This window comes from Homarus americanus, unplaced genomic scaffold (genome assembly GCF_018991925.1).
Source record: "Homarus americanus isolate GMGI-L3 unplaced genomic scaffold, GMGI_Hamer_2.0 scaffold50564, whole genome shotgun sequence".
NCBI classification, from domain to species: domain Eukaryota; kingdom Metazoa; phylum Arthropoda; class Malacostraca; order Decapoda; family Nephropidae; genus Homarus; species Homarus americanus.
In genome coordinates, this window is record NW_024715014.1 from 2,849,083 (window position 1) to 2,875,388 (window position 26,306).

A 26,306-nucleotide genomic window follows, 5' to 3' on the forward strand; every position below is an offset into this window, starting at 1 on the left:
GGTACCAAGCTCACAGTATTCCACATGATATATATATATATATATATATATATATATATATATATATATATATATATATATATATATATATATATATATATATATATATATATATATATATATATATATCCCTCGGTTAACGAACAAAAATTCGATTAATGAAATCCTTACAAACGTCAAGTTTTGTTGTGAGCATCAGTTGATCAGCTGATGGGCTAGTCTGCCAATTCAGTAATCTGTTCTATGTTTACATTCATTTCCAGTGGAGTAAATATCAAGAAAGTTGTGCTCTTTAATATTTTTGCATTTTTTATATTAAAATTATTAGTCATTTTAATATTTATTTAACATACTTATTGATAATATATGCAGTACAGCGAACTAGTTTTTTGTGCACCTACCAGCAGCTTGACTCAGCCACCAGGCGTCAGTTTGGATTTGTTGATGATGGTGAAATTACTGCATCAAGCATGGGTTCCCTGAAAGGTGATTTCTCCTCCATCCCCACTTCCTTCGTGGAGTGACGATCACCCTTGAATATAGGACTCACATAAGCCATTTTCCAGTCATCGGGGACCTTTTGCTCTCTCCAGGCATTTGCAGAACAGATCTTAAGGGACTCAGCAAGCTCGTTACACAGTTCTCTTAACACTCTGGGGTGTACCGTATCAGGGCCGGGACTCTTGTGAATCTTTAGCTTTGACAGTTTATTTCTTATAACTTCATCCGAGAAAACAATGTGGGTCAGCTGTATGTCAAACCATCTTTCCTCAAATGCAGGAATATTGTTAGCATCCTCTCTTGTGAACACCAATGACAAAAATTTGTTTTACGCCTCTGCCTTATCCTGGTCAGAATCTGCATAACTACCATCTTCAAGCCTCAGGTCCAATATGTCTACTCGCATTTTTAATTTAGACTTTGCGTAGCGGTAAAAAGCCTCTGGGTTTGACTTGGCCTCACTAGCAATCTGCCTCTGGAACACAGCACAGTACTGTATGTTGGTTTTACTTTCATTGTCTTTATAAACTGACCAGGTCCAGTATGGTAAGCCCTAAGATGCTTGTGTTAACACCTCAGAATCTTCTGATGCTGCAAAAAATTCCAAAACAGTGGAAAGAAAAAAATTTTGACCACATTACTTGTACAAAAATTGAAACATAGGACAATTTTTTTTCTTCAGAACTTCCAATTTTTATAAATTGGGGACTGTTCATATACAGTATATTTCTATGATGAGCACAAGAAAGAACACTTAAATTCTGGCAATGTTAGGCTAGCATGCTGGGGCCCCATACACTTTAATACTCTAAACAGCAGAAAATTCCTAAATCTGGCAACTGTTTGGTCCCAAACATGGTGTCATGGGCTGTGGTCCCCTCCTTATAACTGCACCATATATTTTGGCTATACAACGAATTACAGCCCCTCCATTTGAGGATTTGCAAAAATTACTACCTGTTTTATATTAACATAATGGTATGTTTAAACTAAATAAAACAAAATAGAGAATTTTATCTAATACCTAATCAAAGTTTTTCCTGGTGATGTCTGTCTAAATGTCTTTTGAGATTGGAAAGTCTGGCAGAACAGTATGAACAGCGAGGGCAGGAATATGGCTTTTCTCTAGTATGAGTACGTATGTGGTCCTTCAGAGCACCACTTTGAGTACTCCGGTAATCACAGTGCGGACAAGAATATGGCTTCTCTCCCGTGTGAGTGCGAAGGTGGACCTTGAGGAGGGACATGTACAGAAAACCTCTGGAACAAAACTGACATAAATATGGCTTCATGGTGTGATCTTGAGGATGAAGTACCAATGGCGAACAGTCGGAAAAATTCTTGAGGTATCTCGGCCGACTGAAGTTTCTATTTATAGCAAGTAAGTTCTTGTCTGGTTCCCAGGTTCCTTTCTCACACATTCTTTGTTCATCCACATCTACCTGCAAAAGATATCAGTCTTATGTTGACACAAGCATTACATTAAATTAATTGTGCAAATTTCTGAAGAAAATAAGGTAATCTTCATAGAAATTATTCCACTGTACAGCTACTCCCCGACTTATGACCACCCGGACATACGACCGCCTCAGTCATACCAAAATTTTGTCAAATTACGTATTTTCGAGTCCCAACGTCAGTGATTGCGCTGTGTACTGTACTGACAAAATTTTCGTTTGTAATTCACTTTAAAATGGCTGGCAAGCTTACAAGTGAGAGTTTTGTGGTGCTGAGAAAAAAAAGAGACACCCATTTTAGATTTTCTATGTACAGTATAGTCTGGTTTTACGTGGTTAATCAAACCCGTGGAGGTCCGTGTATAAAGCGAAGCACGTAAATAAAATAGCAGAACCTATGGGATTAATTGAAATAGAGGCTGGGCCGACCGCCAGACAACCCTTTTTTTGGCTATCGCCGACACAATACGTACATTGTAATAAAAATAACATCTTAATTTTATGATGGTATGCACACACAATTAATATATAAGAGAAATATCAATAATAGTAGGTTTTTTAACACTTACGTTAGTAGAAGAGATGGCTGGGCACACGGGGATGGGGGGTTGGTTCTGAGGCAGGGGGCAGATTATTGGCCCTTACCCGTCTCTCTATCCACCACAGAGGCTAGCAGGGCCTCGTCGTCAAACCCCTCGAAGTCCACATCCTCACTATCACTGACTTGGGCTGGCTGTGGTGATTGGCGGGTGAAGAACTCAGTGATGTTTTGTTGATGGCTAGCATTGATGTGGTCGTGATACAGCTGAACATAGGGCTCCTGGCATTTCAACAGATGGTTATTACACACTTCATAGCGATGATTGACTGGGTCTTTGGCAAGGATGAGCTACATTTTCTCAGCAAACTCGATGACATCCTTCACATCAGCATGTGTTAGTTTCTGCTCTTGTTGTTCTGTTCCACCTCGCTGCTCACTGATGTCATCATCGTCCGCAGTCACCTCAGGTTGCCTGATTACCTCCAGGATGTCGGTGGTCTCGGAGAAGCCTGCAGCTCTAACACCTTGTGCAGCCTCTCTTGCATTCTCCAATGCCACAGCAACAGACTGAGCCTCGCCAGCCATCGCTTGCCTCTGCCTCCCACCTGGGGTACCCTCCAACACATGCCGCCACGGGTGCCGAATCACTGCCACAGATAGCTGTCCCCATGCCTCCACCAAGAAATCAACAGCCTTCTTCACGTTAAACAGCTTCCAGAACTGCTTGACCCGCACTTCATGGTCCGCCAAATCTTGTTCGTCTTCCTCGTCCTCGCTCTTGGTGCCACTCTCTAGGTTCTGCAGTTCATCCTTGGTGTTGGTGAAGTCGTTCAGGAGCCGAAACTTCTTGGCGGAGAAAGCAGCCTTCACGTTGCAAATCAACTCCTGATCCATGGGCTGGATTAACGACGTAGTGTTAGCGGGAAGGAAGACCACTTTTACGTTGGGGGACGATCCAGCAAAAGGGGCGAGTGTCCTGGCGTGTTGTCAAGGAGCAACAAAATGTTGAATGGCACATTATTTTCCTTGCAGAATTTCTTGAGATCAGGAACGAGACAGTTGTCAAACCAGGAGAGGGACAGACCAGAGAATATCCACGCCTTCTGTGAGGTTAGCCAGTGGACATTTAACTTGCTCATGTCCATATTCTTGTAGGCATGCGGCTTGCAGGCTTTGTGAATCACAGATAACTTCAGCTTAACAGTGCCAGAGGCATTGGTGGCGAACAGTACAGTGATGCGCTCCTGCATTTTGCATCCCCGACACTTACTAGCAGACTTGACTACGAAGGTCTTGGATGGCAATTTCTTCCAGTACAACACTGATTCATCCATATTCAACACTTGGTCGTCGGTGTACTGGCCTTCCTCCATAATTTCCCGTAAAAATGGGGGAAAATTCCTGGCGGCAGCCAGGTCGGCATTTGCTCCTTCTCCGACTATCTCAATATTCGTGATCTTGTTGTGTCGTTTAAAACCTTGCAGCCACCCAGCGGAAGCACTGAAGGGCTTGGGCTCTGCAACCCCCATTTTTCTTGCTACTGCTGTGTAGAGTTCCCGGGCGCAGTCCTGCAGTGCCCGAGTGTCGACCACCATGTTCCTTCTTGACTGACGAATAATGTAGCTTACCAACAAACTCTCGGTCTTCAGCAGCACCTTATTGTGGCAATATTTCACCAGTGAGGAACCTACAGACTTGGTAATGTTCATGTGTTCATTGATTTTGCTGGCATCCTTCTTGACAGTGCGGATCGTCGATTCATTCACTCCATGTTATCTGGCAAGATCCACGTGTCTCGTGCCTTTTTCTAACTCCTGGACAATCTTGTACTTTACCTCATAGCTTAAGGCGCGTCGCACCTTCTTTGGCTTGGGGCGGCTTGGGCCAGGTAGTTCAGGGCTTCTCGGGGGTGGTGGGGGTCCAGCGGAAGCCATTGTGTAGAAAGAAAAAACAAAATGGTTCCTGGGCACGAGTGAATACACACGGGGACAGTGAGACTGACGCGGCGGGGGTGGCAAGGATAACTAGACCAATCACAGCACGTGGCGTAGGGGGTGCGTGGGCGGTAAAAATACATGGCCCAATCACAGTCTGCGACGTCACCGGCACAAGTCTGACGTCAGCACCCTGCACCTTGCCCTGCTGCTTGCCGCGTATATGATGGAATTTACTGTGTAAATAATAATTATCTCTTCTGACAGGTGCCGCGTAAATGGCCTTCTGCGTAAACCCAGACTATACTGTATTATTTAAGCATTTTCGACTTACGACCTGGATTTGGGTTCCTAACCCCGTCGTAAGTCGGGGAGCAGCTGTATTAGGATTTTCATCATCGTGTTGAGAGAAGAATGAGACCCAGAACTTAAGACTGGAATCTAAAGGTTGGATATATTTGGATGTTAGGTAAACCTGGCCAACAATACTGTACCAGACAGATTTTGGGAAAGGAAACACCTTGATATGTTATATGTTAAGGAGTCTTTGTTGCCATAAAACAAAGAAACACCTTGATCCACCCTTGCTCAGTCTCCTTAGAAAACAAAACTCCTGGATCAACACCTCAGATGCACCCACCTCAGCCACCCCAGTGGGAGGAGGGAATGGAACCGAGTCACCTTATCCCAGGTAAGTTATAGAATACGATTTCAGGATCAGTCCTTTATATCTACTACTGGTGACACATGTATACCCAAGCCACCTAACCTAACCTAATCCAGGTGACTCACATCCCATATACCCCAGCCAGGTAAAACAAGAAGGCAGGAACCACTAACAAGTTCCAAGGCCTCCTACACCTAACACAAAGTTACACTACCTCATCCACTATAGCTCATACTTTACTGTACAGTACTTCATCCTCTTTGCCAATGATCATCAAGTACTGTACTGGCTACAATATGTATCTGTGTTGGTCAAGCCTGGCTTCTTCAACCTGAGGCTGTGACCTCTAGTGGGGACGCTCATAGACATAGAACTATCATTACAGTCTCCTGGGTGTTACATAATCCTGTATTAGCCCCTGTCTAACAAACAGTAATACTTATATAAATGTGGGTTAGATACATTAGGTTTATATAATTACATCACCCGTGGTAACTTTCCTATGAACCGTGAGTAGTCAACAACTGGGCACGTGACAATGTATTCTCACTGTGCCCTCACACCTTGGCCGCAGTCATCAATTCGGTAGCCCACTATTGCCAGTTCAACTCCCATCTCTGAGCCACTGAGACATGTGCTCTAAGAAGCTAGATATACCCAAGCTTTGTCCCTTATTAACGCTCACAGGTCGTAGGATTAATTATGGTGATATCCCAGTTATTGTGCAATACTGTAGTTTAATTTCTTGATAAATGGAGAAAAGACCATTTGGGTTTCAAAACTTAACCCATAAACATTTATCAATGTTGCTTCCAGTTCACCTCTAATTAGTGCTAACACAGGTAACTGGAAACTGCAACAATCCATGTCATTCGGATATTCATTGGTGTATCAGCCAACAAACATTTTAGATGCTACCCACCTTTCTAAATACACTAGAGATGCAATACATATTGTGTTTGGAGGCCTGAGATAACGCAATACAGTACATCTAATATTAGTGCTTCTCTAGTTTTTTCTTCATACATTTTGCCATGTCACACATCACACACACACATGAACACACACTTTTACTTACTCAATTTTCAATTTCAATTGTTTATTCCTTGATAGAGGAAGTGGGATCCTAGTGCTGTCACTAGGTACCCCTGTACAATGACACCAGAAGCATCTGGCAAGTGTGACAAGTATATACAGTATATTATAAAGGGGCTTACTAAAGCCTAAGGAAGAAAGGATATTCCTCTTTTACTTACTTTAATTTTATCCTCTTTGATACTGATTGGCTCATTAGCTGCTTTGGCAGTCACATCTCTGTTACACACTGTTGGCAAGTATTGGGCATGGACTGGATCCTGAATATATTGGAACTTGCTCCAATGTTGGTCAAGTCTGGCCTTGAATGAGCTCACACTTGGTGCTGAAACAACACTCTCTGGCAGATTGTTCCAAGAGTTCACAATTCTCACTCCGAAAAAGTTTGCCCTCACTATTTTCTGGACTTACGGCTTCTTCAACCTTGAGCTGTGTGCCTTGTGGAGCAGGCGTTCACCAGCTCCAAGTGATTGGTAAATTAATTTTAAGCCTTAAGCCTTCAAATTGTGCATGTATTTATGGCATAAGGTCTCCCAACCTCATTCAATGCACTGGTCAATTCATCCCCAGTACTGCACTCCTGATATATACAGTATACTTTGCATAACTCCCAAAGAGATAGCTTGTTAGGTCTGCCAATAGCTTCAAGAAGGTGTGATAATGTCCATATTTAATAATACATTTTAAATATTCATGTCACAGTCTGATCTATTAGATAAATTAAGGAAGTGGTGTTTGGTCACATGAACATTACTTGAATATCAGGATGCAGGTCATTTAGGTGTGCTGCACAACCTGGGCAGTAGATCTTTACCCTCATGATAACACTTTACAAACCTTAAGTTTATACTGTTACCTCGGCCCTTTCATTAACTTGCCAGTGAAATGGGAGGATATGAGTACTGTACTACAGAACAGATGTCTTCACACAACAAGCTCCACATACATTTTTGTGTCATTCTTGTAATGTTTGGCATGCAAGATGTTTTCTTATGATACATTATGCATGAAGAAAATGAAAAGAGCATTGCAAAACTGTGTGTAAGTAAATACAGTTCTTGTAGTCAGGTTCATGAAGGACACTTATGCTTTCTTATTTGACTTGGCCCGATTTGGGTTGCTCTGCACAAGGTTTTGACTGAACCTTTGCCTTATCCACAGTACAGGTTAGGGATCTGTCTGCCTTTTTCCTCACCTAGCTCAGGGGCTTGTGAGTGTCCCTGTTGTGGGTTATGTTGGGCTTGGGTGACCAGAGATCGTTTTTATACAAGCCCATCAGGGGATTTGTTTGAGGTGCCAAACCTTCTTATTTGATGCTGAAAAGTCAAGTATTTGGGCAGTAACTGAGACAGTATTACTTTTTCTCCTCAAGCTGCATGACTGTGGTGAGCTTAAGTTTTATTCTTTTCATTCCATCTTTCTTTTGGCTGAATTTCTCCACATTAGGGTGTTTGTTACTCTACCACTTATACCTTTAGGGACTCCTCACCATCCATAGCTGGTGTGAGACAGTTGAGTCTTCGGAGCCAGACATCAGGCTACAAATGAGTGATCTGGAAATCTCAATGTACCCCCCCCCCCCACCACCCACACATACACATCCTCCCTATGGATGCTGCTGTGCTGGAAAAGAGAGTTAAGAACTGTATGTGGTCAGTGTAATGGTAAATACTCAATACTGTAGCTGTCAACCTTAAGTAATAACTTTCACCTTGCAAACCCCCTTTCATTTTCAAGAGTTGGGTTGGTTACTAAATTTTGTAATTAATTCTAGTCAACAAGGGCAGAGGGTCTGGGACTATAGGTTTTCCACATGCAGTCTCATGTGGCTGTACAGAGTCACCTGACTTAAGGTTGGCCACGAAATGGAATTTCAGGTTCAGTTCCTAATTTTTCATAACCATTTCCTTCCGTCTCATAATCTTCTCCAAAGACTTGCTGTACAGTACCTTAAGTTCCATCAAATAATTTTTTCTGTATTCTTTCAACTTTATGAAGGTGAATCTAGACCAGAGTACACATTATAAATCAACTTTCTTCATCACAACAAACAAGAATTTCTTTGTACTATACATACCGTAACATATTTATTTGTAAACAAATTGGAAGGTTACAAGAACCATCTTCTAGGGTGTTTCCTATAAACCTGCCAGCCTGTATTTCAATAGATAAAACTTAAGTTTAATAGAAGAATTTTTTAATGTGACACCAAATTTTTCCTAACCGATGTTAGGTGAAATAGATTAAATTATTAAAATACTAGAGACAATACTTTCTCCAGCATATAAAACCACAACTTGTCTCATCCCCCAGCCTGGGAGACTACAGGAGAGGATTAGGTACCTCCCCCAACCCACACTCACTACTGGATGATTATCTGTAGAGCTGGTTATTTTTTTACTCCTACATAGGACCTGATCATTAGCTATCAGATCCAGGAGTGAACCTGTTTAAGGTAACCAAAAAGGAGTTAATACCTGAACTAGACCAATCAAGCAACGTGTTGATCCACAGTTACAGTATTTGATTGGGTAAAATATCTGGTGTCGCAGCCTGTGGCTATTTGACGCCGAAATTGATGATGAACATGTAAGAGCTGAATCAGTGTTGACAATGGCTAGCATTATGAACTCTGCCTTCAGTTGTTAATACCAGTACTTTGATTTTCTTGTTCTGTCATGATTATGCAAATTATTATATTTACTTCCATATTAAAATGAACTCCTTTCTTCTGGGAAACAAAGGGTTGTAATAACTGAAATAACATAACTGGGATGAAGATATAACCAAGTTTTATTTACTTAATCCAGAAAAAAATTACAAAATGATGGAGCTAGATTGTTGTAGGTGATGGTGGTGCTTATAGACATGTCTTTTGAGATTGGACATTCTAGAAGAACTATAAGAACAAAGGAGGCAGGAAAATGGCTTCTCTCTGGTGTGAGTTCGCAAGTGAGTTTTGAGCGTACCACTTTGTGCACTTCGATAATCACAGTGTGGACAAGAATATGGTTTCTCTCCTGTGTGGGTTCGAAGGTGGATTTTGAGAAGGGACTTGTGCAAAAAATCTCTGGAACAGAAAGGACAAAATAATTTCTTCCCGATGTTGTCCTGAGCGTGAATTAGCAAAGAAGAACTTCCGGGAAAGTTCTTGGGATCTTTAGGGAATGTGAAGTTTTTATTTACAAAGGACATGGTCTTCCCGAGTGCCCCAGTTCCCTTCTCACTTTTCATTTGACCATCCACATCTACCTGCAAGAGACAGTAGTCTTACTTATGATAACAAATATACTGTAAACACTACTAAACTAAAGGTGAAACTTCTCAACCCTACTTCAAAAACTCAGCCCGCCAGACACTGTATGTACAGGTGCAAACAGTACGATACTGTACATATATTAATGGAACTATTCATCCCCTCAAGAAGTCATAATCTTTCACATTAGTTAGTAATAAAAACCTAAGAACTATCAACAATTGATGAACATCATCTTGTAAGAAACGAAGGTGTGACTGTACCCCTAAAACTCTTATATTTGTCTATTTATGTCTGTACTGTATTTTGTATTTCCTTTAAACAATGAAATCAGGAGCAAATATAAGTCTTTTCAGAGCATTACCGTATAACTTTGTGCTAGCGATACAAATAAGAATAACTCGTTTATGATGGGATTTAAAGGCAGACTTGTCCTGTTCTATGAGGAGCTAAAACTGGCAGTAATTATAGTACAGGTACAGTATTAAGTACTAGGTAATTCAGTGGTAACAGTCCAGCTTTTCAAACTGTAGGTCCAGGTTAAGTGTCACTGGTGGAGCTCAGGATTTGTAAAGAAACCTTAACTCTTCCATTCCCATCAACACTTCCTTGGAGAGACTTCTTTGTTGACATAAATACTGGTTAAACAAATACAGAGTTTTCATTATTCATACGTGGATGATAAGGGAGTCCAGTCTCTGACTAACAAGAGTTCTCAAATTATTGTGAAGAACCTGCTGGTGCTGCTCAAGGTTATGAGGCAGTGAGGAACAAGGTAATGGGTAAGTGTGTCTTTTTAATAATTACTATTACAGGTATTGACAACATGTCTACATTGACAAGTTTACAATAAATGAGTCTCCTCTTGGTCCTTTTCATGGTGGATAATTTCAAATGCAATGTTTGTTCTTGAGCTGTCCTGCTGATTTATGACAGCACAAACTGTTGGGACACACAAGATCAGGGTCAGCACACTGCTGAAGAATACCTGTAGTGATGACAACCGAATAGATCTTGGATTGGGATTCTTTTCTTGGATTGTGTCCTTGGGAATTAAACCTCTGGTGGATTTATTTATAATGTTAGATAATAACTAACACTGGTTGTTCTACAGGAGGGTTAAGAGGGAGTTAATGTCTTTTTCATGGACTAGAATAACTGGGATCAGATTCATGATTTCTCCTCTCCTGAATGCTTCCTGCTAGCTTAAATCTGAGGCAGCTAATGGGGATCTCTACACCAGTACAGTACTCTCCTTCTGCATCATTTTGAGCTTCCTTCTCTGTTGCCGAGTCAAGATGTGCTCTGTCATGCCCTTATACTCAATTGTAAAGTCACAAGTGTAGATTTTCTAAAAGCTCTGGTTAGGTTTAGTGTCTGGTGCCCCGGTGTTCATGGTTGGTATGGTCTCAACTGGCACTTACACCTTTTCTGGGGCTCATTCCAGGAGGCCAACTAGACGAGGATTTTGTTGGGTCCCTCATTATTGAATCATCTCTCTGAAAGACACCAGAATTTGGCACAGGGAAGGGTAGTTTGTAAGGGATATACCTCTATCCTTTACATGTGGGGAAAAAAAAAATCCTCATTGGGGTGCACAGGCCATACAGCTCTTTAATCCCTTCATTACAGGGATGCCACTTTTAATATTTTATTTGACTAACACCAGACAATTTTATTCAGCTCAGAGGGGACCCTGCACACAAGGGGTGAAACAAATTCTAAAATTATGGGTTTAATCCTGAAAGATCATTTTCTAACAGAGCCAGTAAAAAGCACCCTACATCACTTCACCCCCACCCACCTCCCTCAGATGTCCTTGTTGGTTACCTGGGGTGAGGAGGCTCTTACAGTGAATTTAGTTTGACGGAATGAAGGAAATAATGTACGAGGCACCATGTACCGTTACCTCCTATGACTTAAAGGTGAACAGTAACCTCTTATATCTAATTCATTTTACAGTTCAGTATTTTCTCGATTTAACTAACTAATTCGAACCACCCCTTTCTGTTAAATCGAACTTTCAGTTATCTTCGCTCGATTTAGCGAAATAGTTCACTACCGGGTAAATCAAGCTTGGTTCCGTTAAATTTCACGCCAAATGCACCGCTTGGCGAGTGAGGTTTATTTACACCCGCTTAGTCTGTGTCCTGCTGCCACCGCGTGTGTTGTTCACTGCTACCTCTGTCAACTACTGTGCTTAGACATAATGCCGAAAGTCTCTCAGAAGTCTTAGAAAGGAAGTGGTGTGGGGGAGAAAGTCAAAAGAGTGCGGCTATCAATTGGAAAGTTTGGAAATTATAGAAAAAATTGAAAACAAATACCAAACCCCCTAGTTTAAGGTAAGCCATGAATAAAGTTTCTATGTACATATCATGTGTCTGAGGTGTTTCCATAAGTGTGAGTGTATTAATGGAATTAATCTCAATTTAACGAACTAGTTCACCAAATAGAGTGAAAAATGACAGAAAAAATTCCTTCCACTAAATCGAGTCCGTTATATTGTATTCCGTTAAATCAAGAGTATACTGTAACTTCCCTGGGAGTTGAAAGGTCTCTGAATTACCTCCAGTCATACATTGCTTCCCTTGGAGTTTAGTGGACAAACTTGACAAGCTTTGGAGAGCAGTCATGGGTTGTCCCTCACTGCCTTTCTCAACAAAATGTGTTTTCAAGATCAAACATTTATTTATCACTTACACAAAGAAGCTGGGGATATAGAAAATGTTTCCACCAGTTTGATTCACTTTCATTTTTGCAGATTACTTATACTGTACAGTAGTTACATAACTCAAACAGTTTTTCTCCTCTTCCTCAAATCTTTATTATTTCAGAAGTGATTTTGAACAAAGAGGATCACTTGATGAATCTCCATCCCAGCTTATTCATGCTACTTGGGGGATGAAGTTAGGTTAGGTTAGGATATGTGAGGCTAGGATATGTCTGGCTAGGTTAGGTTAGGAAATGTCAGGCTAGGTTAGGATATATCAGGTTAAGTTAGGTTAACATTAGTGCAATAAGCTGGGGTGGAGATTCTTAAGGTGAGCCCACAGAGGTAATGTACAACCCAACCACCACCCCACAGAGAACAATCATAAAATTTTTAATTGTACAGTATTTTTCTCCATCTCAATCTTTCAGTACATGAACTCTTCTGTCAATAAATACTAGATGTTGCATTAACCAATACATTATTATTGAAGGCTAAAGAGCTTTATGTACATTCGTGTGCATTTATACCTGGTACAGTGGGTGAAGCATTTTGTGCGATGTGGCAGCTCTGTAAAATGTTTATTTGGCATCCTTAGTCTGGCTACTATTAAGAGGTTCCCCAGGCTAAAGAGGTTCCGGGAGGCTAAATACGATGTAAACAAACAAACACAGAGGTGAAGGCAACTGTACCTTCAATAATAATAATGCAGGTTGCTTCTGAAGAGATCTTGAATAAAGACAAAAGCTAAGGTGCTCCATTGTTCCCCTTTTCCTGGTTGATGATGATGATGGGAATGAGAAGTGGGGATGGAGGAGAAATCACCTTTCAGAGGACCCATGCTTGATGCAGTAATTTCACCAATAAATTTTAAGTTCACTAGGTGTAATTCAAGATTATTTTATTTAAATCAACACTGCACTGTGCTATATATTAAATGTTAACTAAATTTCAGAATGACCAATAATTTTAATGTAAAAATGAAAAAATATTCAAAACAAAAACAAAATTGATGTTCACTCCACTTTCAACAAATCCCAACTGACGCCTGGTGGCTGAGTCAAGCGGCTGATGGGCGCACAAGAAACTAGTTCCCTGTACTGCATATATTATGAATATGTTAACTAAATTTTAAAATGACTAATAATTGTAATATAAAAAATGCAAAAATATTAAAGAGCACAACTTTCTTGATATTTACTCCACTGGAAATGAATGTAAACATAGAACAGATTACTGAATTGGCAGACTGGCCCATCAGCTGATGCTCACAACAAAACGTGTTGTTCATTAGGATTTCGTTAATCGAAGTTTTATTCGTTAACCGAATTGAAGATCCTTATGGGAGGTAATTTGTTTACCGAAATTTCGTCCCTGACGACTAACTACTGGGACCAGCAGCAGCACTTTGGTCGGTGGTTGATCTGGTTCATCAAATCTCCCCACCTTGGTTCATTCATACAACACCACATTTCTTCAGTCAGTCAGTGAAAAATCTTACTAACGGGAAAGTAGAACCCCTCCCTCAGCTGGGCAGGGTTCACCTGGTTGTAATCTGAGCTGGCCTAACTAGGCGGGCTGACGGTCGTGACAGGGTGACAGTACTCCAGATGGGGAAGCGCTTCGCTCTTGAAGATTGTTATGAGGGACGGACCGTCTAGATATCTGAACGACCATCTTATAAGACCCAATAATTTATTTGCCTGATTTACCTTCTTCTTGCAATGGCCCGAGAACTTCAGCTCATTGTCAACATACACACCTAGGTCCTTCTCACATACAGTCTCAAATGGTGCAGTTTCTTCATCCCGTTGGGACATATGAAACGCCTCCTTACCGTTGGTACACTCCAGGTGCATCCTCTTATACTTCGTGACATTAAATCTCAGCAGCCATTTCTTCGACCATTCTTGGAGCCCACAGAGGTCTTTCTGCAGCTCTTCACAGTCCGCTTGGTTTACATGCTTATAAATTCACAAATGCACACACACACATGCACAAACACACAGTCTTCTCATGTACAATAGTCTGGTCTCTTCACTTTGAGGAAAAATTTATTCTTGTCCCTTATCTTTGTTCTCTGCTTTTGTTTACAGTATTTTCTATTTCGTCTTCATTGTGTCTTCCAACTTCTTCCTAATAAATAAATTTTCAAATAAAGTATAAACCATCTATTGGCACCATTAATCTGTGTAATTTAAATTAAAATGCATTTCTTAAAACAATAAACAGCTCAAGACAGGAGATACTAATGATCATTGGCACTATGAGTACACTATTTAGTGGGCTTTATATTATATCAACTCTATGTAGGAGAGTTTCAGAGATGCAGTAATAAGGCAAAAGCTATTTTTGGTGCTCAGCAATGTGCCTCTTGAGACTACTGAACTTAGCAGACTTATAAGAACAATCTGAACAAGAGTACTGCTGGTGTCTTGAGTGAGTACGCATGTGGGTGTTGAGGGCGCCAATCTGAGTACTTCTGTAACTACAAAGTGGGCAGGCATATGGCTTCTCTCCTGTATGAGTACGTATGTGCACTTTGAGGATGGAGTTGTACAAGAATCCTTTTGGACAGTGTGGACATAAAAACGGTTTCTTGGTGTGTTTTCGTACATGAACTAACAGGGGAGAACTAGTAGTAAAGGTCTGGTAACATATTGGACACTCAAAGTTTTTCTTAACAGTGCTTGGCATCTCCATGGGTCCCCAAGGTCCCTTTTCATCTGTCCTTTCACCACCCACATCTAGTACCTGTAAGAGATAGCAGTCTTACAAGGAGTCACCACATCCACTCCCCAATAACCAAACATGCACACTCGATCCAAAAATTATCTTTACGGAGGGGTCCGATGAATTGGTAATACAGCCCTCAAAAGTGAACAAAATACTAAATTCCTTAGATGTTGAAGTGCAGTAATAACACTATAACATCAACTCTGAAGACATTACATATGGATCTTCCTCTATACAACCTGAGCTCATCGGATTCAGTACAGTACTTCCGAAATTCTTCTATCACAATACTTTTAAAACATTCTCCCAGCCCTAATTAGTTTTGACAGGTTCTTTTGCTATCTCACTCTAAATCTTTATTCTTTTGATAGATGACAATGCTCCCTATGGAGTCATTTACTGCACTGTATACAGATTGCATGTGTCAAGTGTACAAGGGCTAATTTTCCACCTGTAGTGTACCGATACTTAAAAAATAGATAACCTACACTGTTATTTTTGCCTACTTGCTTGCTTACTCCTTTCCCCTTTCTTACACTGTTTCAAATACAGTTGGATCTTCATTTGCGCGGTCAATTGAACCCGCGGAGTACCGCGTAAAACGAGAAACGCGTAAATGAAATAACAGAACATATGGGATTAATTGAAATAGTGACTGGGCCGACCCCCAAACTCCACTTTTTCCAACACAATACGTACCTTGTAGTCAAAATAACATCTTAATTTCCTAGTGTCAGTGCTAGTGATGCTAGTGGAGTGAAACGTAAAGGGCAGAAGTCAGTGATGACCCTGACAAAGAAAATTGAATTAGTGTACAGTATTAAACAAGTTAAAGGAGTGCTGCCGTGGCTGGTCAGTTGTTTGGTCCGAGAAATCAACCAGGCATTGGCCCTGCTAAGAAATGTTTAAAGACCTTAAAACCAAGAGGAAACAACTACCAATCACGTTGTTTTTCAAGAAAGAACCAGTCGCTTGCCCAGATGATTCATCTCCCTCCTTCACTCAAGTCAGCTGCTCCTGCCGCTCCACCACCCTTCTACCACCCACCCGCCCCCAAGCCATGCGCCTGTCCACCACCAGCCTCTCCACCAACCACCACTGCATCAACCTCCTCCAACAGTGATCCTGATGATCTCCCAATGCTTCAGTCACCAGATTTCTTCCTACTGTACAGTACACCACTTCATCAAGCTTCAAACTTCCAATTACGAAGGTAAGTAGTATTGGTGACTTAAGTTTCTCATACACAGCATAGGCATACATTATTGCACTAAGGTAGTATAAGTTGCTATTTGTGGTTTTGCCAATTTGCGCCATTCCTTGGAACCTTGCCCTCACGAATAGCAAGGGTTTACTGTACTATACAATTTTTATCATTTTCCTGTGATCAAGAAAGCCAAGGAAAGTTGGTTTATAATTGATGGTGTTTATTAAGCACAACACAAGTGTTAGTCTCAGTATTTACTAAAATCAATATAACAATCTCTCTTAAAGATATGTGGCGTTAAATAAAAACATTTCGTTTAAATGTAACATATACATAAACATTTCTCAAGATTAACGTTATTTGTAATGTCCTTTGTAAGAGGAGGAGTAGCTGGCAGTCTTTGGTTCCTCAACTTGAGTTCCATCATAATAAAAACTCCTGAGACTCTTTTACCAGGTGGCTGTAAAGTTTTAAATAATGTCATCACACAAAATATTCCATTAACAACAAGACAGATTTGTCTGGAACACGTGTCAACTCTCAGCGTGTGTTGTTGAACTACTGTACCAGAAAAAACAAACTATGGTCATGAAGACTTTGTAAGGCAAACCTGTATATAAAACAATCAATGTAATAAAAGATCAAGTTTGGCAAAAGAAAAATTAAACGAATTACAGTATAAGAGAAAAAGAGGAAATGGCCAAATATGATCTTATGTTTGTTGGTGGGTTGTTATAAAGGCTGGCATGAAAAACACTCCTAATGGCCTTGTGAAGAATGATTATATAGATGTATAAACAAACAAGAAAATCTTACACAGTGATCCTTAATACTCTCACTCAGAGTTGTTTAGTCCATAACAAGAGACACAAGAAAGTAATGAGCCGTATGTTTATAATAGATGTACTGTGCTGTGCTGTGCTGTACTGTACTGCACTGTACTACTTACTGGGTAACACTGCTACTGTACTGTACAGCATATAAATTTTTTTGAATACAGGCAGTCTCCAATTACAAAGATCCCGTTTATAAAGTTACGAAAAAGAAAGTCACATGGGATAGAAAGATTCCAGAGAAAACAGAGCTGCTCTGGAATCACTTAAAATGTGCCAGCGGAAAGAATAAAATGTTAAATAAGTTAAAAAAAATTCAGATAGAACTTCACCCACAATAAAACCTTTTCATAAATTTAAGAATGTGTGTACAGTAATTTTCTCATATTCTGATGCATTACAAGTACAGTTGTTGACAATCCCTTATCCGAAATCCTTGGGGACAGATGCATTTCGGATTCCGTAATTTTTCAGATTTCAGAATGGTTAGGATATATATATATATATATATATATATATATATATATATATATATATATATATATATATATATATATATATATATATATATATATATATATATATATATACATATATATATATATATATATATATATACACACAGTCATGAGTTGCTAACGTCCTAGATACGTTCTTGGAAACGTGACGTTAACCGACTTGGACGGTGTCCGAACATCACATTGTGAACTTTGTATTTATACTTTCGTGTATGTGGAATATTGCAGTGTACTTGTACTGTACAATATTGACTAAATTCACTAGATAACGTACACAACTAATGAAACACAGAGGATAAGAAGGCTAAAAAATAACATAATGTCTACATTGCCGACGAGGCCAAACCAAGCATACACTGTTATACAGTTTGTAAACTTTTTATTTCGTAAGTAAGGAAATCAAATTAAAAGTACTGTACTGTACACTACAATAGCCAAAAACACAAACCAGTAACATACCGGTAGGCATTTCTTATATCTATCAAAACATATTATGGATATATAGTTACTGTACTGTATCATCATACGCCTGGCAGCACAATCTATTTTGTTTAAGAACACGTGATGCATGCGTGAGCGCGCCCGCTATAAGGCCACTTACGTCTGCTACGTCCCGTTGTCTGAACTTTTTTTTTATCCCCATTATTTTCTTATTATTTTTATGGGCCACGGACGTATATGCGATCAGACGTTGTTCGGACGACATAAAGCGACGCATGACTGTATATACGTATATACAGTATATATATATATTTTTTTTTTAATTCAGGGATCAGACCACCCAGGCACAGGTCACTGACCCACATTGGGGCCTGGGGGCCTAAAATATAGTAATAATTACAGTATAGTAATAATAATAATTATTCATAGGTCTAGGTCGTGTTTCTCACTTTTGAACTTGTTTTTCATTCTTGTATTTCTTTATTATTATTATTATTATTATTACAGTATTATTGTTATTATTATTATTAATTTTATTATTAATATTTTATTATTTTTAATTATTATTATCATTTATTATTTTATTTTTGTGTAGTATATTTTATTATAAATTTTATTTACTGTGAATAATTATTATTATTATTATAATTATTATTACATTTTCGCCCCCAGGCCCCGATGTGTGTCAGTGACCTGTGGCCAGGTGGGCTAATCCTAGTTTATTATTAAAGAAAAAAAAATTGTTCCACAAAAAACTTTCGGTTTTCGGATATCCTAGTAATGCGACTATTTTTTATTGAAATACTTATGTACAATAATGAATTTAATGATTCTACAGTAATTTATTTTCCAACACCTTTATAGGAGTAAATTTTGAAACTGTGAAAGGAGAAAATATGTTTACTGTTAGCTGAAAGAAGATGGGATTATGGGGTAGATGTGACAACAGAAAGACTGAACCATGTGAAATGAGATAAACTGTCAATTCCTTTCGTAACAAAAAAATCAATACAACTGATGAATGCTTTCCAAACACAAGAATGACCTACTTTTGACCTCTGACACCAGATTGCCTTGACCTTCAGGAGAGGGACAACAAGTAGTCTTCAAACTCTTTAACTTTGACCTCCAGCAATGACCTTGACCTTTGAGATAAATAACTGAATTTGGTGATTTACATCTGACAAGTGATGACACATATTCATTGTAAGTTTCATAAATTATATCTACAAGTACTCAAGAGGAATCCTTCAGCCACGATTCTGACAGTATGACAAACCTGTACAAGACATATCCCCATACTGTACTGATATTATCAACGATTTACAAATACTGTACAATACAGAGTACTACAAGATAATGCTTTTTCATACAGAGGGAGCCAGACCTATGGAATGGTCTGCCAGCCCAAGATATGGAATCAAGAACAGTGCTGAGGCAACACAACACTCTCAACAATCAAGAAGACACTAAAAAAATCTAAAATCTCATCAATATTCTGGTATACTGTACACTCCCTCCCTGGTCTTCCCCACTAAAAACAAACAAACAAAAAACATACTTTGTGACATGAGCACAAAAAATTAATAAAAATGCCTGAATACATCCCACACCCATAACCATTACTTCAATGCACATGATTTTAATATCGAAAATGAAGGAGCTTGATAACATACGTCTCGGCTGCAAATTCCTAAAGTGTACTAATGACCGGAACACCTGGCAATGATTCCAATACACGGGAGAGTTTATAAAAATCATGTGCAAGTAAAACAAGTTCAAGCTATACCAACAGCATCTTACAGTACAGTACAGTGCCTCGTTTGTATTGTAGAAAACCTAACATAAATCAATCTAATATGTATAAAGCCAACAGTCCTACATCCTGTGTGTATAGACATGTCTTCGAAGATCACTTCTGTTGGTTGATCTGAATGGACAATGTGGACAGGAAAATGGCTTCTCCCCGGTGTGAGAACGAATGTGGATCTGCAGGTTGTATTTTTTTGCTGAACGGTACTGGCAGTGAGGACAACAGTGAGGCTTATAGGCATTGTGAGTCTGCTGGTGCACATTTAGATCATTCTCACTCATAGCCTGATAAGCACACTGCGCGCAAAAGTACATTCCCTCTCCGCTATGGTTTATAATGTGCCTGATCAAGAGAGAGGGTTGAGTAGTGACATAGGGACAATCGGGGCATTCGTGTTTCTTGCGTGCGGACGTGCCATTCTTCTTCTCTTCACCTCCATTCCCCTGGCCATTAGTGTTCAGCTTCACCTGTAGGGGAGGTCTCTCTTATTCATCATCGAACATGTACAGTACAGTAAGTCATAGTATATAATAATGTCCAGCAGTCACCCTTTGTACTCCAATAATATTTTTCATCTCAATAAAACTTGTAAGATGTGAAAACACTTGGTATCTCAGGGCTTTAAGTCATTTCAATTAGTCGTTATTTTGGGCGGCTAAGATGGGTCGGCTACAACACAAACATCTGTACATTAAATTGATTGATATATATATATATATATGTTATGTATATATTTATATATATATGTATATATATATATATATATATATATATATATGTATATATATATATATGTATGTATGTATGTATGTATGTATGTATGTATGTATGTATGTATGTATGTATGTATATATATATATATATATATATATATATATATATATATATATATATATATATATATATATATATATATATATATATATATATATATATATATATATATATATATATATATATATATATATATATATAGCCCCCCCCCAAAAAAATTCGCGGATTTTTATTTCACCGTCCTCTATTATTCGTGTATGACACTCTGGATGTACCCAAGAATGTCTGTGGGTAGTTCTAAAGTTGCCAGCATTTATGCAGCTGGGACGGAGCCATTCGTTCTGGAGACAGTAATTTCCTTTACCTGTATTGTAAATATGTGTGTACACGCATGCACACGCACATACACACACACAAATAACATTGGGAAAATTCTCTCACAATTAATCAGAAACAAATTAATTAAAAATGTGACAGTCCATATTATACACTACCCTCAAGTCCCTGCTTTATTACTTTATTAATAAAGCACAGACTTGAGGGTATTTTCCCATTATTATTTATTTGTATGTTTTGTGTGTCTACACACACAAAACACATATATACAATACAGGTAAAAGTAATAATTGTCCTAAAGCAAACACAAAGTGCTTATGCATTTCTTTGTACACAAGTAAAAATGCAACCCCCGTCAGCAAATGTTATTCGTGGCCATTTTGAGAACCTAACCCCCGCGAATTTTGGGGGCCCCTGTACACAAAAGCCCCTTTAAGTCACACTTAAGGTTTAACTGGCAATAATCTTTTATTTACTTACAAAGTTTGATTGAAAACTAAGAACTAGTTGCTGCTAATGAAAGTGAGGAATCGTAGCCATGTCAATTACTGTCCTGTATGTGGTAACAATCCCTAATATAGTACCAGACTTTAGAAGTATCCCACCATTTTTTTGTATTTATCCATAACAGTTCAAATGTCATACAGTACTAAGGAGATATACAAAAGTCTACACAGTACTGTATAAAAAATTCTAGTTTACACACAGGTCCTGTAGGTGAAGAGTAAACTTCGACTTATAGCCATATATTCCTGACCTCTGATCACAACACCGAGGCGACAACCCTAAGTCGTGTACAGCTCCTCCATGTGAAGGCACACTTGACCCAATCTGAGGCAAACTGGATGAATAAATGCTCAGATCTCCTCCCGAGAAAACTGACAGAAATGATCCCATAATCCCCTTTTCTGACTGAACAAAAACCTAGGGTGGCTTTCATAATAAACAGGCTTACAAATGTGAAGTTGAAGACCTGAGATAACCCACTTTCAGTAGCCAGAGATGGTTTATTAACTCATACAGATGACCAATCACTGCCCACCTCCTCAGCACATCCACTGACCCAAAATGGAGAGTTCAGCTGCTACTATCTCGCTATAGATGAAGAAAGGGAGTTTCATTATAACCAAATCTGACCAATCGGTACACTTCATTCCCAGAACTATGGCTCTCCCCCCCCAATCCCCCAACTTATTCAGGGTCAATCTGCCATCTTCTTTCAATAACCTGTGAGGATTTAGCAACTTTGTTTTATCACTGTTGAGTTTTGTCTTACTTCCTCTCCTGTAATAGTGAAGAGGGGGCCCAGGAAATGTTGGTGTTGGCCTCTCAGCTGTATTTATCCAACCATCTTCCTCTGTCCCTTCATAAGATGTGCCATAGTTTGTGTACACCTTATTCTGTACACACTTTCAGAATTTGGGGGACTTGACTTGTGTCTTCAAATAGTATTCACTGCATCATTTTGTTATTTCCGAGTCAACTACTCCCGAAATCTTTTCTGAGTTCCACATTTTGTTGTACTGTATTTGATGGCTCAGGGCATCTCCCTAACTACAGAAATGTTGTACTGTACTGTACTACAGTTCCAGGTTGTTCCTGGTGTTATGATCTTGGATGGAAGGAATCAGTCCTTGGTTGATATGAGTCTTGGTGTAAAAGTATTCAACTGTGTCTCAACATTCTCTGCAGATTCTGTCATTAGTTCAACATCATCCACATTACATACATTTTCCATGCTTACAAGGATTAGTCGCCTTTGCCTGATGGTAGCTGTTGGGTAAAACCAGAATGGGATGTCCTTGACCCCACCCCTCACCACAGCAAATCAGTCTATATCAAGCTCATCCCTGATTAAATCACTACTAACTTCATCACAGAACATCTTGTGAAGTGTGTTATTTGTGACTGTAAAGAGACTGAATGTGTACAACCATCAGGTAGTGGTCACTTGTTGAAGATTTCCAAGGCTGGTGGAATCTCGCCAACCATCTGTTTGGTGTTTCCTTGGTAGCACTTCACTCACGTGTCAATCACAAGTAAGGTTCGGTCGAAGCACAGAGTCACCACCACTGGCAGAGGTCACCCATCATCAGTGGAAGTTAGCTGTAGGGATGGCAGCCATCATCAGTGGAAGTCAGCTGTAGGGACGGCAGCCATCATCAGTGGAAGTTAGCTGTAGGGACAGCAGCCATCATCAGTGGAAGTTAGCTGATGGGGGGCAGCCATCATCAGTGGAAGTTAGTTGTAGGGATGGCAGCCATCATCAGTGGAAGTTAGCTGTAGGGACGGCAGCCATCATCAGTGGAAGTTAGCTGTAGGGACGGCAGCCTTCATCAGTGGAAGTTAGCTGTAGGGACAGCAGCCATCATCAGTGGAAGTTATATGTTCCTTGCATACCACTTTTTAAAATATTGAAGTGGGGTAATGAAGCTTTAGCTGCTGACCAAAAGTTAAAAGAGCGCAAATAAACCAAGAGATGGTCATATACACACTAATATTTCCACGCTAACCTAGCCCAAAAGCCACGCCCCTCTACTATACTAATAACTAATTGGTTCATAGAAAATTCAAACTAAATGTGTTCGCAATCATTGGTACACAGACTGTTATTAACTAAAGTAATGTTAAATATCTGAACTATCAAAATGCATATGATTTCAAGGCATTAACACTTCAGAGAGGACATAAGAAATTTTTTTAAATTAATCATAAAAGCTTGATATAAATATGCGCTTATACATGCACAGTCCGGGGAGGTTGTAAAACACTCAGGGAAACCAATCAGGCCATTTGTGGCTATAGATGAGGGGCATGGCTTATGGGCCAAGTTAGCATGGAAAGGGTATAGTATGGTGTGTCAAGTTAAGTGTATCAAGTTAAGTGTGTCATTAAGTGTATCAAGTTAAGTGTGTCTAGTTAATTTGTCAAGTTAAGTGTGTCTAGTTAATTTTCTAGTTAAGTGTGTCTAGCTAAGTATGTCAAGTTAAGGTAATTGTTTCTAGTTACGATCTGAATGAAATTTTATTCAACCAAAAGGAAGGAGGTTGAGTGTGTATAAGTAATGTTAATTAATTCCACTAAAACCAGAATGGGTTCACCTAAAGACTTGCTCCCCCACACACAGATTATTTCACTGATGATTACCCTGCTTTATGCTACCCGGGGTATTTTCAGGTGAAATAATCAGGTTTGGAAGGTTAGGTTAATATTAATCTTCAGGAGAAATAAGCAGGTTAGGTTAGCATTAGCGTGGTTAATCTTCAGGTGAAATAAGCTAAGGGGGGGGGTTGCAAATCTTTAGATGATCATCACAAATGTTACTACTATACTGTACAGTATAATGTTAAACTCTCAAAACTAAAGATCTAATAGTTAAGTATGCAGTATGCTGAAACTCTACAAGTCAATCCTTTAAAAGAAAACCTTATGAACATTGACCAATAATTATTTAAACCCAAAAGTATTATAGTAAACTGTATCTATAACTATTAGACTCTTCCAGTAGCATTATGGTAAATAGTACAGTCTCACCCCAAAAGTTTGTTAACTCTCCCAGCCAGCTATTGCAGCACTGCCTGCTTCAGATGTTTGAAACTGTCTCAGTACCAACCAGAACATGAAACCGATACGTATGAATCTAAAGGCTCGAAGTAACAGACTCAAGTTCATACATCTGAAGCAGGCAGTGCAGCAATAGCTGGCTGGGAGAGTTAACAAGCTTTTGGGTGAGACTGTACTAAGGATAATTATTATTATAATTCAAAGCTTAAACCTTCCCCCAAGAGCTTTATGGTAAACTGCTCTCAGGATAATTACTCTCCCAAAGTTTAAAAAAAATCAAAGAGCCTTATGGTAAACTGTACCTAGGAAAATAATTCTCTTCGAAAGGCTGGTGGAGTCGTGGACGGCCTGAACGAGCAGTGGGTAGGGTGGAGGAGTTGTCTTTGAGCTGGCCTTTCTTCACCATCCTGAGGTACTGTTTGTGTATGTTTCTCACTGTGGACTCGCTCAACTTCCTGTTCAACTTGCACGACAACTCCCTGGCAGCTTTAGAGGGGCCCATCTCGGTGCAAGCCTTGGCAATTTGCAGACGTTCCTCGGGAGTCCAGCGGTTGTAGCCTCCGCGGCTTTTTGAGATTAGAGAACTCCCAAAGAGTTCCATCTGTTGGTTGATGGCGGCGATAAACTTGACTCCTTCACTACATTCAGATGAGGGTTTTTTTATCACACAGTCCATGGGAATGAGTAGGTTTTTAATGTTCTTGAAATAGGACATTACTTTTATGTATGTCAAGAGTGAAGGGTATTGAAGCCAACCACTAATGGAGTGTGAAGTGAAAGATTCTTCCTCCTCCTCTCTCCCCCTGTCACAAATTCATGCTCTCCCTCCCCTTAACAGTATCATAAAAGACAATTACTCCTCTTAGCAAAGCCTAATTCACTACTTTAATAAAAAAAAAAAAAAAAAATAAGATTATCAGCTGGCTTATATCAGTTCATTCATAATGCAAAACTTTCCCGAAACAAACAACGAAAAAATATACTTGATACTGTACGTGTTTCTTTAATTAACAATAATACACCTATACCTTATAACACAAGAAGAAATAGGAAAGAACCTTAATATAAGACACTGTCAATAGTCCTCTGCCATCACACATAAAGAAAAAATTTACCACCCCCCTTCCGTTGTTAAGTGCCTGACTTAATTCTTCCATAAATTAAAAACAGTACTTTACCTTGGAACTGGTGGAAATAAGCTAGCAGTAGTTAAATATTATATAATACTAATACCACCTTAACAGTGAAGTATAACCAGTAGTCTTAATCAAAAGAGCGTGACCATGGGAGAGATTATACTATAGTATGTCTGTCCTCTCAGTCACATAGATGTTGAGACCACCAATACACTGCTTAAAATATGACCACAGTTCATCACTACTGTTTTCCCTTCCTGGCCTCCACCATAAAAAATTTTGCTAGATAAAAATCTTGAGATGATAATGAATAAAACAGATTCCAAGTCCCTTTCCATTACATTCAATACCCAATAATCTTATTTTATCTATCAATAATGGACTTTGCTGAAGAGTTTAACTCTTAAGTGACAGGACTTCTATTCAACATGCCTAACTACAAAACTATTGAATTGTAATTACAGTATGGATGGAAGGACACAAACTGAGATGTTAGGTTTACATCAACCAATTGTTACTCTCTTCAATGTAGGAGTTGTGGTGACTACTGTACTGTAAGGGTTCCTGTCTCTCATCCAGCTAGATAGTACAGTCTGTGATAATTTCTGTACAGACAGGTTAGACTAACTGCAAGCCAATATCTGAACCTCTACAGTAGTCATATATCTTAGGCAGCTTCCAATTGCAGAGCCATTCATCTCTCCTTATATATATTTTTTACCATGAAGAGTACTAGTTCAAATTGTGCACCAATACTCACCACCAGAGACCTACTGTAGTTTACAGG

The 26,306-nt window shown here is 39.2% G+C and overlaps 1 protein-coding gene across 7 annotated transcripts in view; it reads right to left on the reverse strand.

Moving 5' to 3' along the window:
* Positions 1-469: 469 nt before the first annotated feature.
* The window catches only part of LOC121880453 (protein tramtrack, beta isoform-like), a 38,356-nt gene continuing 12,519 nt past the window's right edge, over positions 470-26,306 (reverse strand). The window contains exons 6-7 of one of the 7 annotated variants that reach the window (XM_042387695.1): positions 24,686-24,984; positions 9,374-9,447 (exon numbers count right to left, since the gene is read on the reverse strand). In XM_042387695.1, the coding sequence (XP_042243629.1) occupies positions 9,444-9,447; positions 24,686-24,984 (303 nt within the window). In that variant the 3' untranslated portion in view covers positions 9,374-9,443. Of the gene's footprint in view, positions 1,944-8,970; positions 9,448-14,067; positions 14,916-18,674; positions 20,177-24,685; positions 24,985-26,306 lie in introns of those variants that run through there. The other 6 variants (XM_042387678.1, XM_042387686.1, XM_042387655.1 and 3 more) reach the window with 6 other exon arrangements.